The sequence below is a fragment of the Morone saxatilis genome, unplaced genomic scaffold (genome assembly GCF_004916995.1).
Source record: "Morone saxatilis isolate NCDOM2014 unplaced genomic scaffold, NCSU_SB_2.0 Contig8, whole genome shotgun sequence".
Lineage (NCBI taxonomy): Eukaryota > Metazoa > Chordata > Actinopteri > Moronidae > Morone > Morone saxatilis.
In genome coordinates, this window is record NW_023340257.1 from 18,399,215 (window position 1) to 18,413,170 (window position 13,956).

Consider the following 13,956-nt stretch of genomic DNA (forward strand, 5'->3'; position numbering starts at 1 on the left):
AATTGTATATACCGTAAGTATAATTTAAATGAAATATACATAAGTTTACATAGGCTATCAAGACTGTTGTGTATGAATTTGAATAAGTATGATGTATAACCTGAGTTAAATATATGATCAATTACGCAAAAGTGGTGGGTGATAAACATTCATTTTATTGTAGGTCTATTAAAAAAGACAAAAAGTCATCATATACACTGTTTTCCAGCCTAATAAAGGCCACTGTAGATATTTATCGACCGACGAGGTGCAGTTGAGGTTCTGTTGCCAGGGGGCGACACCGAGCAGCTCCGGCAGGTGAATAAGCTCCTACAGTTTACTGTACTAATGTGTGAGCTGCACAGCAAGGAGCGACACACTGAAGAAGCCCCACAGATGAGCAGCAGAAGTGGATCCAACATATGAAAAACGGCAGAAAAAGAAAGAGAGAACCTAAATTGTTTCCCCGCGGTTTGTAAAGTAGGAGGAGAGAGGAGCCGCAGGTGCGCTCCGCAATGTCAGCCGCAGTTTGTGTGCGGGATGGGGACAGGAGAGCGGGCTTTATTCGCAGGAGCTGCCTCGCTGCTTTCTGTTAATTGCTGCCTGAAGACAATTAAGCAGCAGTTGAGGAGCGAAGAGAGTGTTCGGCGTCAACTTTAAAAAGAAAAGCTCCTCGTCCGCTGGAGCTTGCCGGTGGATGTGGGGCCATGGAGATAAAGAGAAGACTCCGAGCCATACTGATGTTAATATGGATCTTTCAAGGTAAGCTAATTAATTCACAGGACGGGCTGCTGGAAGTGGCAGTCTGTGAGTGAAACCAGAGTCCATTGCAGTTTGTTAGAATTATGTAAAGGGATAAATATATAGCCTACTTATAACGACATTTATAAAGAAAAATCTGGTTTCTCATGGAAGTTAATACAATGCATTCCTCTTAAAAGCTTTTCCCTGTCATCAAACTATTCAACCAATTAGAAAGTAACAATTCCTCTTTAAACCAACTTATTCCACACAGGACAAGCTGGTGTGGGTGGTAAGGGTTAACTGTGATGAATTGAGGCAGTGAAGCACAATGAAATACAATAAATAAAGAAAGTACTGTATGTACTGTACCTGTATGACCTTTAACACAAGCTGCATTAGCAGATTTCACTTTGCTTTATAACCTGAGTGAGTGTAAATGTATTCAAATGCATTACTCAGATTCATATTATTGGCAGTTAGGAGAAGCTATTAGCCTGCTCAGATGCCTAAGATGTGTCAATCTGAAAAGACCAGACCCCCCCCTCCTCTTCCCTTCTTCCTCCAGCAAAATTTTGAATTCAAATGCAGGAACAAGCACGCTGACAATTCATGAAATATGTAATTTTCATTGCTGTGGCTGCTGCTGCTGCTTGTGGTTTTACCAGAGGTCCCCTTTTAAGCACACAGCAGAGTACTCTTCATCTTAAGAGGGCATAATGTTGTTGCATGGTTGAATGCTCTGAAATTTCAAGGAAGTCAAATGTTGTTGCTTTTTTTGATTTCTTTTGATGGTTATTGCCCCTTGTGAGATTAAAAATAACATAAAAGCATATGAGACTACCTGATAAGAGAGAGAGATGTCATTTTAAAAATTCTGGACAAGAAATCTTAGCTGTCACATGTTGGATATGCGTCACTTCATGAACATAATGGTCACACAGGTTCAAAGTCCTGCACTCAGTTTTGGCTTTTTACTGGCTTGCATGCATGTCGTTAACAATTAGTGTAATGACAAACTGATCAAATTTCAATTAATTTGGCGGAATAACTTGGACCGTAAACATCTCATTCGGAGCCAAAACTGAGAACCGTTTTCCAGCTGGATGCTATTACCTCACATAATCACAAGCAAACACAAAAATATTGACAAGATGTGTTAAATCGTATTAATTTTCCTGTCTCTTACCAACACATATTCGGCATCATTCAGGCTCAAAGAAGCCCATAGGCTCTTCTGACTTGGCCAATCCTGTTCCTGTCAGCTGTGCTGCTGCATCATTTCTTACCAGTTGTTGGCTTTTCTCCATTGTGGAAATCAGAGATTGTTACAGCTTGTGTCTTTTATGTCAGGATTTGTTTGCTTCATTCAGGTTTTCACTGGAAAAGACAAAACAGGAACATTACATCAATCTTTAACTTACTTTTGAATGCTGAAATTACTTAGAAACTGTGTATGCTGTCCTTCAACAATACAGAGGACACCTGGCTTAAAATCTGTGTTGTTCTTTATGGGCTTCTGCATGGAAACCACTGTGGTGTGACATTATATCTGCCATCCTTTGATTTGGAGTAAATGCTGAATGGAATCAAACAAATAATTCCAGTTTGCGGCTCACTGATGAGCAACTTCAGCCGCTTCCAGTTCTGAAGATGGAAGGGATTTATTCATTTTCATGATGGATTTCTTTTCACATTCCTGACAGCAGCTAAGCCTGTCAAAAAAAAAAGGAAAACAACCCAGTCCTGCCTGTCCGAAACGTCATATTTAGTGAATAAGAAGCTACGGCGCAAAACTGTGTTGCCCGTCTGTCCGACTTCACATGAGCAAAGTAGAGCCAGCTGGTATTGATGAAACTGAGCAGCTCATTGGCTTTACATGAGAAGATCCGTAGCTAATTGGTTACTAAACTCTAAAATAAATCTGTTAATACTTAGCTGCCTGCAGGACCCTTTCATTTTTATGATCTGAGACAGATGCTGAACATTTTTAAACTGTTATAACCACTGAAAGCAATAAATCACATTCTGGCTGTACCATCCAGTGTGTCCATGCTCTTACACATTACCGCTGCCCATCAGATAACTCAAACTGGCCTGAGGACAATGAAAAGGTGACTTGGCTCCCAGCTGTCTGGATGTAGAGTTAGGTTAGCGTGCCAATCTCACCCCCCTCTTGTAAAAATGCCTTTCTCTTCAGGCCCGGCTATTAAAATATTGTCATGTCCTCAGCTGATTGTGTTCAGTGACGGCTGGTTTATAATGAGACGGGAACCATCTTGGCTCTGGTGTAAGCTGGTGTTTGCTTGCGAGCCAGCTATATCCCTTTTCACAGAATAACTCACAGAGCTTAGGGTAATTCTGATTATGTATCGCATGATTAACTAAACAAGAAATTAGTCGGTCAGGGTCCATCGTCGAAACAAACAGCGTTCCCGGCAGGGTGCTGCATGAGAATTAACTATCAGTGCAAAGCTTCTCTTTGGCTGGCGCCAGCAGCTGCCAGGGAGAGGCAATAAAGAGACATTTAGAGATCTGGAAGATATCTGGAGGAGCACAAGTCAAAGTAAAAGACTTAAACAGTCAATCCAGCTGCCATTGACTGGGTAGCCTACTTCTAGATACCAAACTTTGTGTGTAATAGCCGGGTAAATACATTAGTTTTGGAGGGGACTTTGATGAATTAGAAAATTAACTGTATGCATGACAAAACATTTTTATCCTAAGATCCGCTGACATGGTTGTTTGTTCCCAAGCTTTCAGCTACAACTGGTGGCCTTCATCAGCAGATGGAGTTTGCTCAGTCGTCATAGGGGCGTTAGTACCTCAGTCCATAGGGACTTGGCTTAGGACCACGGTTGGGGGTGTAGACTAGCAGCCGAAGAAGTGCCAGTTCACTTCCTGGGCACTGGCAAAGTTGTATGTTGTCACATATTCTAGGTATAAAATTTTGCTCATTTATTGCTGCGGAACATAAAAAAACTACAAAAAATATATAAAATACTACAAACTCTGATAACTGTGACAGGGCTGTCACTTATAAACAAAGTCTATTTTGATCTAATAAGAACTAAAAAGTATTTTCCTCACACATCATCAATTTAAAAGAGATGTCTATGTAACTGCTCAATTATCACTTTTTGTATCATGCATTTTTAATTTTATTTGCACAAAACTTGTGAAACCAGGAAGCACAAAAACTTAAGCTCATGTGCTGGTTGAGTAATTTTCTATTAAAATAAAGGTCCGGGATCCAGATCTCATACTGCATCCATGCAGTGATTTCACATTTGTCACTGTAAGGCAATTTCATTTTTAAAAGCCAGCTTATCTTTATCCACGTTTTCCATCTGTGGTGTGAATCCAAAACGCCTCCTGGCATTTAACTGCTGAGATGGTTTGGTGTCATGATCATCTGTTAAGCACAGCTCACTAGTTTCCTCCCTGTTGCATACAGATGGGCAGACGCTGGGCACTTAATCTTTTATGCCATGTTATGTCCTTTTTAATGACCTTTAGTGCACCCAGACTGTACGGATCAGACGACTGGTCCGGTGTGGGTGTAAACACAGAACCTCTGATTGGTTTTGTCCATTGACAGTTCCAGTAAAGTTTTCTTTGAACACTATTGCTGCGCTCTCAAGAAGGTTTAAAATAGATGTTTATTTCTGCTTTGAAGGGAAAGCAAGACAAGTCACAGTTGGCTGTGAGTAGGGCTGCACGATATAGTAAAAACATATTGCAATATGATTCTTTCTATTAGTGCGAATTATCCAGTTTTTCATCTCAAATTAATTTTCACTAAAAAAACAAGAACAAGATTTGTAGTTCAGAGCATTTCTGCAGCACAGCAGTACTTCATTAGTGCTGTTTTGTCACAGACATAACAGTCAAAGCTCAGTTTTATCTACCTAGGCCGAGTCCTTGCTGCAGCGGCCACGGGTTTGACCTGTGGCCCTTTGCTGCATGTCATCCCCTCTCTCCTCTTTCCTTTCACTGTACAGCTGTCGCTATTGATTTAAGGCTCAAACAATTATTATTATTATTATTTCCATCAGAGAATCAAGACTGCGGTTCATTGCAGTTCATAACAGATCTTTAGACAGGTTATTGATTGTTCAATAAATCAGGCATTGTAACTCCCCTCACACTGCAGCAGTGCAACAGGTAGAGCAGCTAATTAAACCTATGAATGGGAGATATTTTTGTGCGACAGTGTGTGAAGTTGTTGAATGAGATGGAAAATGTAATACATTTCGTTGTTGTTTCAAAGGTTACATTTTATACATTTTTAGTGGCAGTTTTGTCAAGACAAATAGGGTAGCAATAGCTTTTGTTTAAAAAATGCAGAATGCAGATGTGTAAAGAATCACAAAGAGTTGTAGAGTTAGTCAAGTTAAGGAAATTTAGAAATCCAAATTGTCTACCAGAATCTATTCTCAGAGTGCGTCAGTTTTCTCTTCTCTTGCAGGCTGATAAGCTGAAAAACATTAAAAGCGAACACATTAGCCATCATTCTTCCTTGTCACCAGCACAATCTGCTGCTGAGAAAACATCCGTACATCGTCTGTGTCTCTTTATTGATCTGAATTTATCCTCTCTGACTCAAACGGGTTACATTTGTTAGGCTGACGCATAGCTTTAGTGTGGGTGTCCACTCTGTGTGCCACGAACACACAGAAGAGCCCTGCAGAGGGTACACACACTGATTAGAGGGAGAAAGAGCCGGTGCTACCTAAAGGATTCTCTCATGTAAATCTAGGTCAAATGAATAGGCTCGCACTCACCACACAATAAAAGAGGACAGCGGTGCTCAGATGTTTCTTTTCCTACACACACAACAGCTGCTGCATGTTCAACTTTACACTATAAAGTGGCAGTTCCAGTAGCGCAGGCTGAAAGGTGTTGATTGTGGCTTTGCGTGGCTGGCTCATTCAGATAATGTGACTTTGAGGCAGGTGATCAGAACAAAGCGAATGTGCTGAGTGAACTTTGATGGATGCGGGACTATGTTAACACTGACACAGTACAGATTTTTACACTCAGTTATATAAACTCTTAAGGTTTTACAGTGACAGTGACAGTCTTTCTCACCCCTCTGCATTTCCCACATTACAGCAAAAAACAATTAATGTTTATATTATGCATGCTATCATTGCACTCATTTTTAAATGTTCTTGTTACAGTCGACAGCTTGTGCTTTCTTTGCTACTATAAAGGTGATATAATTATATTTCTTGCACATTTTAGCTGATGCACATTAAATGAACATCCATGTTTCCCCAACATCAGACAGAAAAATGTAGCACACAATGTTACCCATTGTGTTCACAAAAACTAATCAGCATTTTTCTACTGGAACGGCTCACTTTGATGTTTGTTACTGTGCTGCATTAGTGATTTGCTGTCCGTAGCACACTTTAACAGTCCAACATCATCATCATGCTTATTCAGTAAGAAATAGTTTAGAAGTGACACTAAGTCTGACTGGAAGGGTGTTGTCTAATGTTGGCTAAAAACAACGTTCGATTATTTGTTCGAGGAGCATGTGCACAACCGTTTATATATAACATCTGCGGTAGTGTGGGAATGTATTAGAGGAGGAAGAGAGAGCCATCTGTACAACTAAATCTCAAATAAAATATGGTTAAACAAGAAGCGAATCAAGACTTAAGATTGTAATGGCCCTCCAAAATAACTCCAGTAACTCCAGAACTCATTTATACGTTTTATAAAACTCTTCTTTTCTACAGTTTTATTCACAGGTATTGTACTATTCCAGACCCCATGTGGTGTACTTGAATCATTAAAATTACTGTAAGAAAGGGCTGCTCCTGGTCATGAATATGTTAGGGAGGGTTTCATTCAGCAGTATAGTGACCTTCAAAATTGACTTTTAAAATTGTCTCAGCTGCGTAATACAAATCTATACCATCTACATTTAGAATCTGACCTTTAGCATTAACAGCAAAGGTGTGTATAACAGGTGCAATACTATAAACTGTATCTGTAGTAAACAATTAAGAGACAGGTGGGGGCGGATACTTTAAATAGGACCAGAAGGAAGCTTAAGTTATGTCTGTCAAACACCTCAGCTACAGTAAAAGAAAACTACATATTGTCTTGATAATATGCAAAACCCTGGAGGATAGATTCTTCTTATCTGATGTGATATTCATATTTTCAACTAACAACAGATTCCAAATGAAAACAAGCTTCTTTTCCCAAATACATAAAAACATGTGACAAGATGTGAACATATTCTCTGTGAAAAGATAAAATAAATACTGAAAGACACTCAAGTTGATTAGACATACAGTGTATCTGCTTGACTTTGTATAGTAGAAACAGATGGTGAGTTGCTGTTTCATGCACACCATTATACAAGATCATATGGTTGGTTTCTCTCAAGTGAGGTGTTCAGATGGCGAGCATTCAGCTCTTATGGAAACGAAATGTAAAAAGACAGAACATCAATTTAATGCATTTTAACCCTCAGAGGTTTTGTTTCATAAGCGAAGTGGTTCTTGTTTAGCAAAGTCAGTTGTAAGGTAGGCTTGCCGTGGTAGTTAGTGTTACCGATGTTACACGGTGTTCAGGCATACACTGATTATATTACTTGCCCACCACCCCAACTGCAGAGTCGCAGCACAGATTAGTAGGAGTTACTTTTCACTCACCACGTAACGGGAAGAGAGTTGACCGATAAGACGAGGGCGATGATGTGGTATCAAACTAAAAGCGAATGTGGTCCGAGTATCATCGGATCAAACCCAATTCAAAACAGGGAACCTGATCAACTTTGTCTGATGAAGGTGGCTGCACCTGGAGGCTACAAACACACCACAAGAGGGTTTCTGCCAACATGATGAGATCAAAGCGCTCTACAGATGTCAGTGTTTGTTTTCACCAGATTACATTAATGAATTACTCTTGTTGGGAAGCTTTTATTGCACTACCAGTAACGTACCAGTAGGGATGAAATGATACACTCGACTCACAAGTCCATACAATTCACAAACGACTTTTCTCACGATTCTTTTTAACCAAATGAGATTGACGATTATGACTGAAAAGATTTTCTCAGACACAAATCCACAAAACATGTTTTCTATTTATTTCTGAATTAGGATATATACTGTGTAAAACTATTAATATTTCCTTTCTATCTGTAAAAAATTAAACTCATTCATTTTTCATCTCATGATCTTGAATCCTACATACAAGTTGTTGTGAACTGGAGTAACGCTATATTCACTTCATTTGTGTCTCTCCTGCTCCACTTTGTGTGTGTTTCGCCGAGCCTGCCCCTGAATGCTATTGATGTCGATGAGTGCACATTTGTCATCAACACATTTTTCTTGTAAAATGTCTGTATCAAACCGTAATCGGTCACACCGGTGTTTATCAGGAGGTAGACAAGAGGTCGATCCCCCCAGTGTGAATCATTATTAAGCCTACAGCAAGGTTAGCTGTAACCACAGTTTACGTCAATGATAGTCATAATTTTACTCATTAACACCCACTGCTCAATAATGTCAGTTTTTGCGTCAGACTTCCACAAAGGCTTCATTAAGAAGCAGTCGCTCTATATTCAGTTTATTTAGATGATTAAATCCATTTTAAAGCCTACCTACAGGTTGTGAATCAGCTGGTGGTATAATTAAACTTAAATATTCAGTGCAATGAATCACACTGAAGTACAGGCTGATTGAGCAAGCGGTAAAGCTGCAGCCTGACAGGTGTGTTTCACCTGTTGTCACCTCTGCAGCCATCTTCCGTCTTCATGTGACTAATGATGTGGCCACTGGTGACCAGTCCGGTTTGTCCACCACAGAGATGACACTATCAGCCCACTCTTCAGTCTTCCCACTGTGCCAATTAGATAGTCATTTTGCTCTTACGTCTTACCTCAGCTTATGGTACCTTCAGAGCATCTGAAAAACAGAACATCTGCAAAGGAAAAAGCATCCAAATGAGGTGTGTTGCGTATGTACTAACCACTGGTTTCCCCTGCTGATCGTAGCCCATAAATGATGCATCTCAGAGAAGTGTGTCAGTTACACCCCGGGCGTAGGCGAGTGTCGTGATCATTTAGACCAGGTGCACCCTGGATGCACCCTGGGCACCACTAATGAGGTACATTCCCTCTTTAAATGAAACCTTTGCTCTGGGTAGAAACCAGTGTGTGAACTTCAGAGACCAGGCATCCAAACACACATATACACAACGAAAGGCCGCTAACTGTTCCAGCGACATTTGATTTGCTGAGAGGCATTTATCTTGAGGATTGAGAGGAAGAAATGCTATTAATGCCGGTGTTTGTGGCTCGAGAAAGCATTTCTGCAATTCATCACAATTACTCTGAAAAGCATTGTCAAAACTGTAATTGCAAGATGTCGTTATATTAGGAGACAATATGACTGGTAAAAACCGGTTCAGCATCAGCATTTTACAGCGCTTGTATCAAAAGAGGGAGATTGATTTTCAAAGGTAAAATGAGTGAAAATTGCTGGTCTGTAAAGAAAAAAACCTTTATTCGTTTGGCTTTGTAGTGCAGGTAGAAATTGGGCTGTCTTGTGGCTGCAGATGAGTTTTGCACTAAGACGCTAGAAGATTATAGTCCTGGCTGTTACAGTAAAGCAATAGGAGATGGGATTTTTTTCTGTGGTGTCATAAGGTTCGATGGATTTTCTGCCATGCTGTATTGATGATAGGTTAGTTTTAAAATGGTAGTTGATGGCTCGGTGAAAGAACCGATTTTTTTGTGTGTAAAAGGGCAGAATTGGTATTGGTTAGGAAGCAGGATGGCTTTGTTTGAGCCAGAGATGAGAGATTAGTATTCATTGAGGAGTGAGAGGCATCCCTGCTCCTTTCTCCTGTTGCTCGACTGTCTCGCCAGATGGAGGGGAGGGTTGTTGTGGCCAGATTAATGCTGTCATCTGGTTTGAGGTGTAACCTGGCTTCGCAGGCTAAAGAAGGTGCCTCAGGTCAATCCTGTGGTGGCGAGGCAACTCAGGTGCACAGGCTGCAGTTATTCCTCCTTACAGATTAAAACTGCATTACGCTGTGCCTGTGTAATGTTACTTCCTCTCATGTAATGCACTCTTCAAGGAAAGTGTGCCTTTTTATTCTCCTTTCCTGAAAGCTTTTCTTAATATTTTTTGACCTTGGAATTATAAGGTTTTATCTACGAATGGTTTTGAGGCATTGAGGTTTACACATCTTATATATCAAAACTGATATACCATATTATTTTCTTTTATTGGTCAAGATACCAAATGTCCAAAAGGCACTCTAAATATATAATATCAAAATCCTATTATATTTTATACACGCTAGAAGCATGGCTGTATGGATGGCACTGTCGGTTAGTCCACTGCTTTGGTTCAAACTGAAGTATCTCAACAATTATTGGATAAAACGCTATGAGGGACCTGAATGAACTCTATTCTGTTGAGTGTTTGTTTTCATTGCCTGAACATCTTTACACAGATTACATTAATAAATTAGTGTTATTGGCTTTTTGCTCACAGGCCTTTTGTTGCACTTGGAGTGGTGTGGTCAGTGTGCGTCTCTCCACCGCAGTCTGTCTCTTCTTCTGAGCAATGGGTTCAGCCAGGCAGGCAGACAGTAGAGAGAGTTGACGACGTCTAAGTCATACAGCGACAGCTTACGTAAAAAACAAATGATCAGATCGGGCTTATATACTCGGGCTGTATACTATTAGCCTTGTTTCAGTTAGCTTTTTGTGCTATGTTGCAGTAATCTCTGTTGTAACCAAACTAACTTCAGTTACTAACACTAAAATTAATTCCAATTAATTAAAGCTAACATTCAACTTTTCACTTAGTTGGCATTTGTATCAGTTTAATTTCTAATGTTTTCAATAAAATGACGTTTCCACACGTAAGTTACTCAACCTGAGCAACATTTTGTGATTGTTTCTTTCTGCTTCTTTAACCCCAGTCACAGAGCAATGAAGTGACACGATAAAGATGTGGTAGAACCATATAGAACCAAGTAGAGAAAGACTTTGGCGAGAGCACCTCTTCTTATTTCAAGTTTTACTGCCATTAATGCTTAAAACAAAACAAACCCACACAAAATGTTACCTTTACTTCATCTTCTCACCGTGTATGTTACATTAAATCCTCTGGGTATGGCCTTTGTTATTTCCATAAATCCCCTCGCTTCATTTCTAGCCCTCAAGTGTTTATTGCAGCTGTAACATCAATTTAGTTTGTGGATCAAATTTTCACTCTGTTTGGTCCCTCTGGTGGTGAGGCAATTGCCATTAGAATTAATACCTTGGGGCTGAAAATAGAAACAACCTACCAAGAATACAAGGCCAGACTGTATTTTATAATCTCAGTGATCTGTCAAACCCTGGAATAATTGGCTCTTTGGGATGACTTTTCGCAATTCAAGCCGGGCAGAGTAATGACCTTACCATCACTTGAAGAGACTCTCCTGTCTGTAAGCCTCTCGAGATGTCATTAGTATGACCAGGAAGGTTTGATAACAGATTTTTTTCCTCAGCCTCATCACCATTGTTAAGGCCTCTGCACACCAACCCGATTATCGGCCGTCGGACAGTCGGAGCGATGGGTCGCGTGACATGATGAAGTGGCCAATCTCGTTGGGATGGCGTGTAGGCCCTCTGACTAGTCGAAATCAGTGAGTGCACGAGAAAACCGGCAAGTGACCCGATGCGTTAAACATCTGACCTACGCCAACGCCCAGTATCTTGTTCATTCCATCTAGCCATCGTATTCACTTCCGTTCAGACCGAGTAACTGACAATAGCCGACGTCCTCTCCCTTGAACTCACTATCAATCACTCTCTGAATGAGAAGAACCCAACATCGATGAGACAGCGTGCTCTGTGTTTAACAGGTCTAAGAGTAGATCCCGTCATTTCGGTTTTCATTCTTTTTTGGGCGTACAACACAGAATGCGCCGCGCCTGCTCGTTATGCGCGACCGTAAATTATTCGCTCGCGAGACCGGAATGTACGCTCCAGTAGGCGTACAGTTTGGTGCTGTTCGGAGGCATCATTCTTTTATGACCGACTCGAGGAGACGGAGCCGACCTGATCAGTACAGTCCGACTGCTTTTCTGCCGACGGTCGGCCGTCCGGTTGGTGTGCGGAGGCCATTAGCCTTTCTGCAAGGACTGTCCTGTCCAGGTGAGATTCATATTTTTTTTATTTTGCGCACCAACAAGTTCAGGAGAAATGTATTGTAGCTTCATTTCCAGGTTTGTGAGGAACACAACTGTATCACACACCGTTTCTGTGTCACCAACATTTTCACACAGAAAATATGATCAAAACACACGAATCACACAGAGGCCGCTGTGCAAGAGTTCAAACGAGAAGCATTTAGATCAAATAAAAAAGAAATTTGCATTTTGCATCAAACAGTGTTTTTCTACATTGAACTTCAGTTTAGAGATTATGTGGAAGTTCAGTGAAATACAGTCAGTTATTCATCATGCAGCTGTTCCCCGTGTTGTCACTGACACTGAAATATTGCCTTGGCTTTCCTTCCATTTGGGCCTGTGTCCGGGTCAAGATGCAAGCTATTTGAATAAGATTAATATCTACAATGTAGGAAGAATATATTCTGCTTAATTATTACTAGCAATTTAAAAAATTTCAATCTCGTCCCGAGGAGCCATGTCAATTATTTCTCCTTCCTGACCACAGTGTACATTTCTGCCTCAATTATTTGCTGTTTTTCAGTTTGCTGGTGGTTTGTGTTTCAGCACATTTGCAGATATGTGTGCAGCAGTCATCCTACTTTTCTAGAGTTGTTTGAGAGAGCTGTGTTTGTTTGATGAGTTTGACTGGGGATTTTTAACCCATTTGTTCAAACACATTAAATATACAGCCAGCATCAATAATACACTTCCAATACTGTCTCTAACAGAATCCATGTATAGATGAATAGTCATCCTGTCTGATTTAGAACCATTAGCCTCACATAATACGCTACACTATGCACTATTGTTTGTTTAGTAACCATTAGTGTACAATAGACATGGACTGGATGATTTAACAAACACAGCTCCATTTTAACTTCACGGTACTTACTCTGGCACCATGTATACATAAAAGTCTGATTAAATCACTTGAAACTGTATTAACAGACAATTTGCTTACACAGTAACTGGGTGGCAGAGCTATTTGAATCATCACTTTTATACCCTCTCTGAAACAGTCATGTGAGTGCTGAAAAATAGCTTTTTTTGATATCATATTTAGCAACCCTGAAATTAAATTGGCATAACGTGTATCCAAAAAACATGAACTGCTTTGTGAAGCACTGTCCTGTATCTCTGTCAGCAAAGTGGCAGCAGGCAGTCATGCATTAAGTTACATATATTAGGATCTATAGAGGGAGTCTTACCTTATATGGGTTTTTTCAGGTGGGGAATTTGCTCATTTCTATTTCCAGCCCAGAGGTTGGTTCGTCCTCTAAATTGATCTGGCGACACACAGCTGCTTCTAAGAAACCTGCTCAGACCTGATAAGCCCAGTAACCATGGCACCTTTACCGGCAAAGCTCAGACATCAAATATGCTTCATTTCAGATGGGAAGGTGAAGTCATAAACTTTCTCTGGTATCAAGTCTACCACTAAAATATAGAGTTTATTCTGAAACTGGTGAGATATAGGAGAACAGATTCAGCCGTGAAAACTGTGCCTTGCTGTACAGTAGCTACAGTGCTAAAGTACTGTTGTATTAAGCCTGCTTATACTCTTCAGTAAGATTATTTGAAGGCATTTTCAGTGTCTGCAACATGTGTCTAGTTTTTAAGTATTGTGAGGAAACGAAAGCATTTGTGAAGTTGACCATTCAATTTGTATATACAGGAAACATTCTCCTAGCTTGATTGGAAGGTTTGCAGTCATATGACAGTATTGTCAGGTGATAATTGTGGATGTCTGTATTGTTGAGAATAGCTGATTTTATGTCATTTTGTAAAATTTGTGAGAAGGTCTCTAACACAGACCGAATAATTGGGGCGATAATAGGACATTTTGTCTGCCAGCCTTGTCAGTGTTTTAGTTGGTTAGTGCTGGTTGGTTAGTTGGAAGGTGGTGAAAAAGTTAGTTTAGAGGCCTGTACTGTAACTCTCAATGCACTGTGCTGTAAACGCCTACATTTCCTCAGTGACCTTTGTTTCTTCTAAATTACAGTAAATCTAATCTAAAACCTTTATTGG

The 13,956-nt window shown here is 40.2% G+C and overlaps 1 protein-coding gene across 1 annotated transcript in view; it reads left to right on the plus strand.

Moving 5' to 3' along the window:
• Positions 1–343: 343 nt before the first annotated feature.
• esamb (endothelial cell adhesion molecule b) overlaps positions 344–13,956 on the plus strand; it is a 44,837-nt gene continuing 31,224 nt past the window's right edge. Inside the window, exon 1 of the mRNA XM_035679753.1 lies at positions 344–741. Coding sequence (XP_035535646.1) covers positions 687–741 — 55 coding nt within the window. The 5' untranslated portion in view covers positions 344–686. The remainder of the gene's footprint in view (positions 742–13,956) is intronic.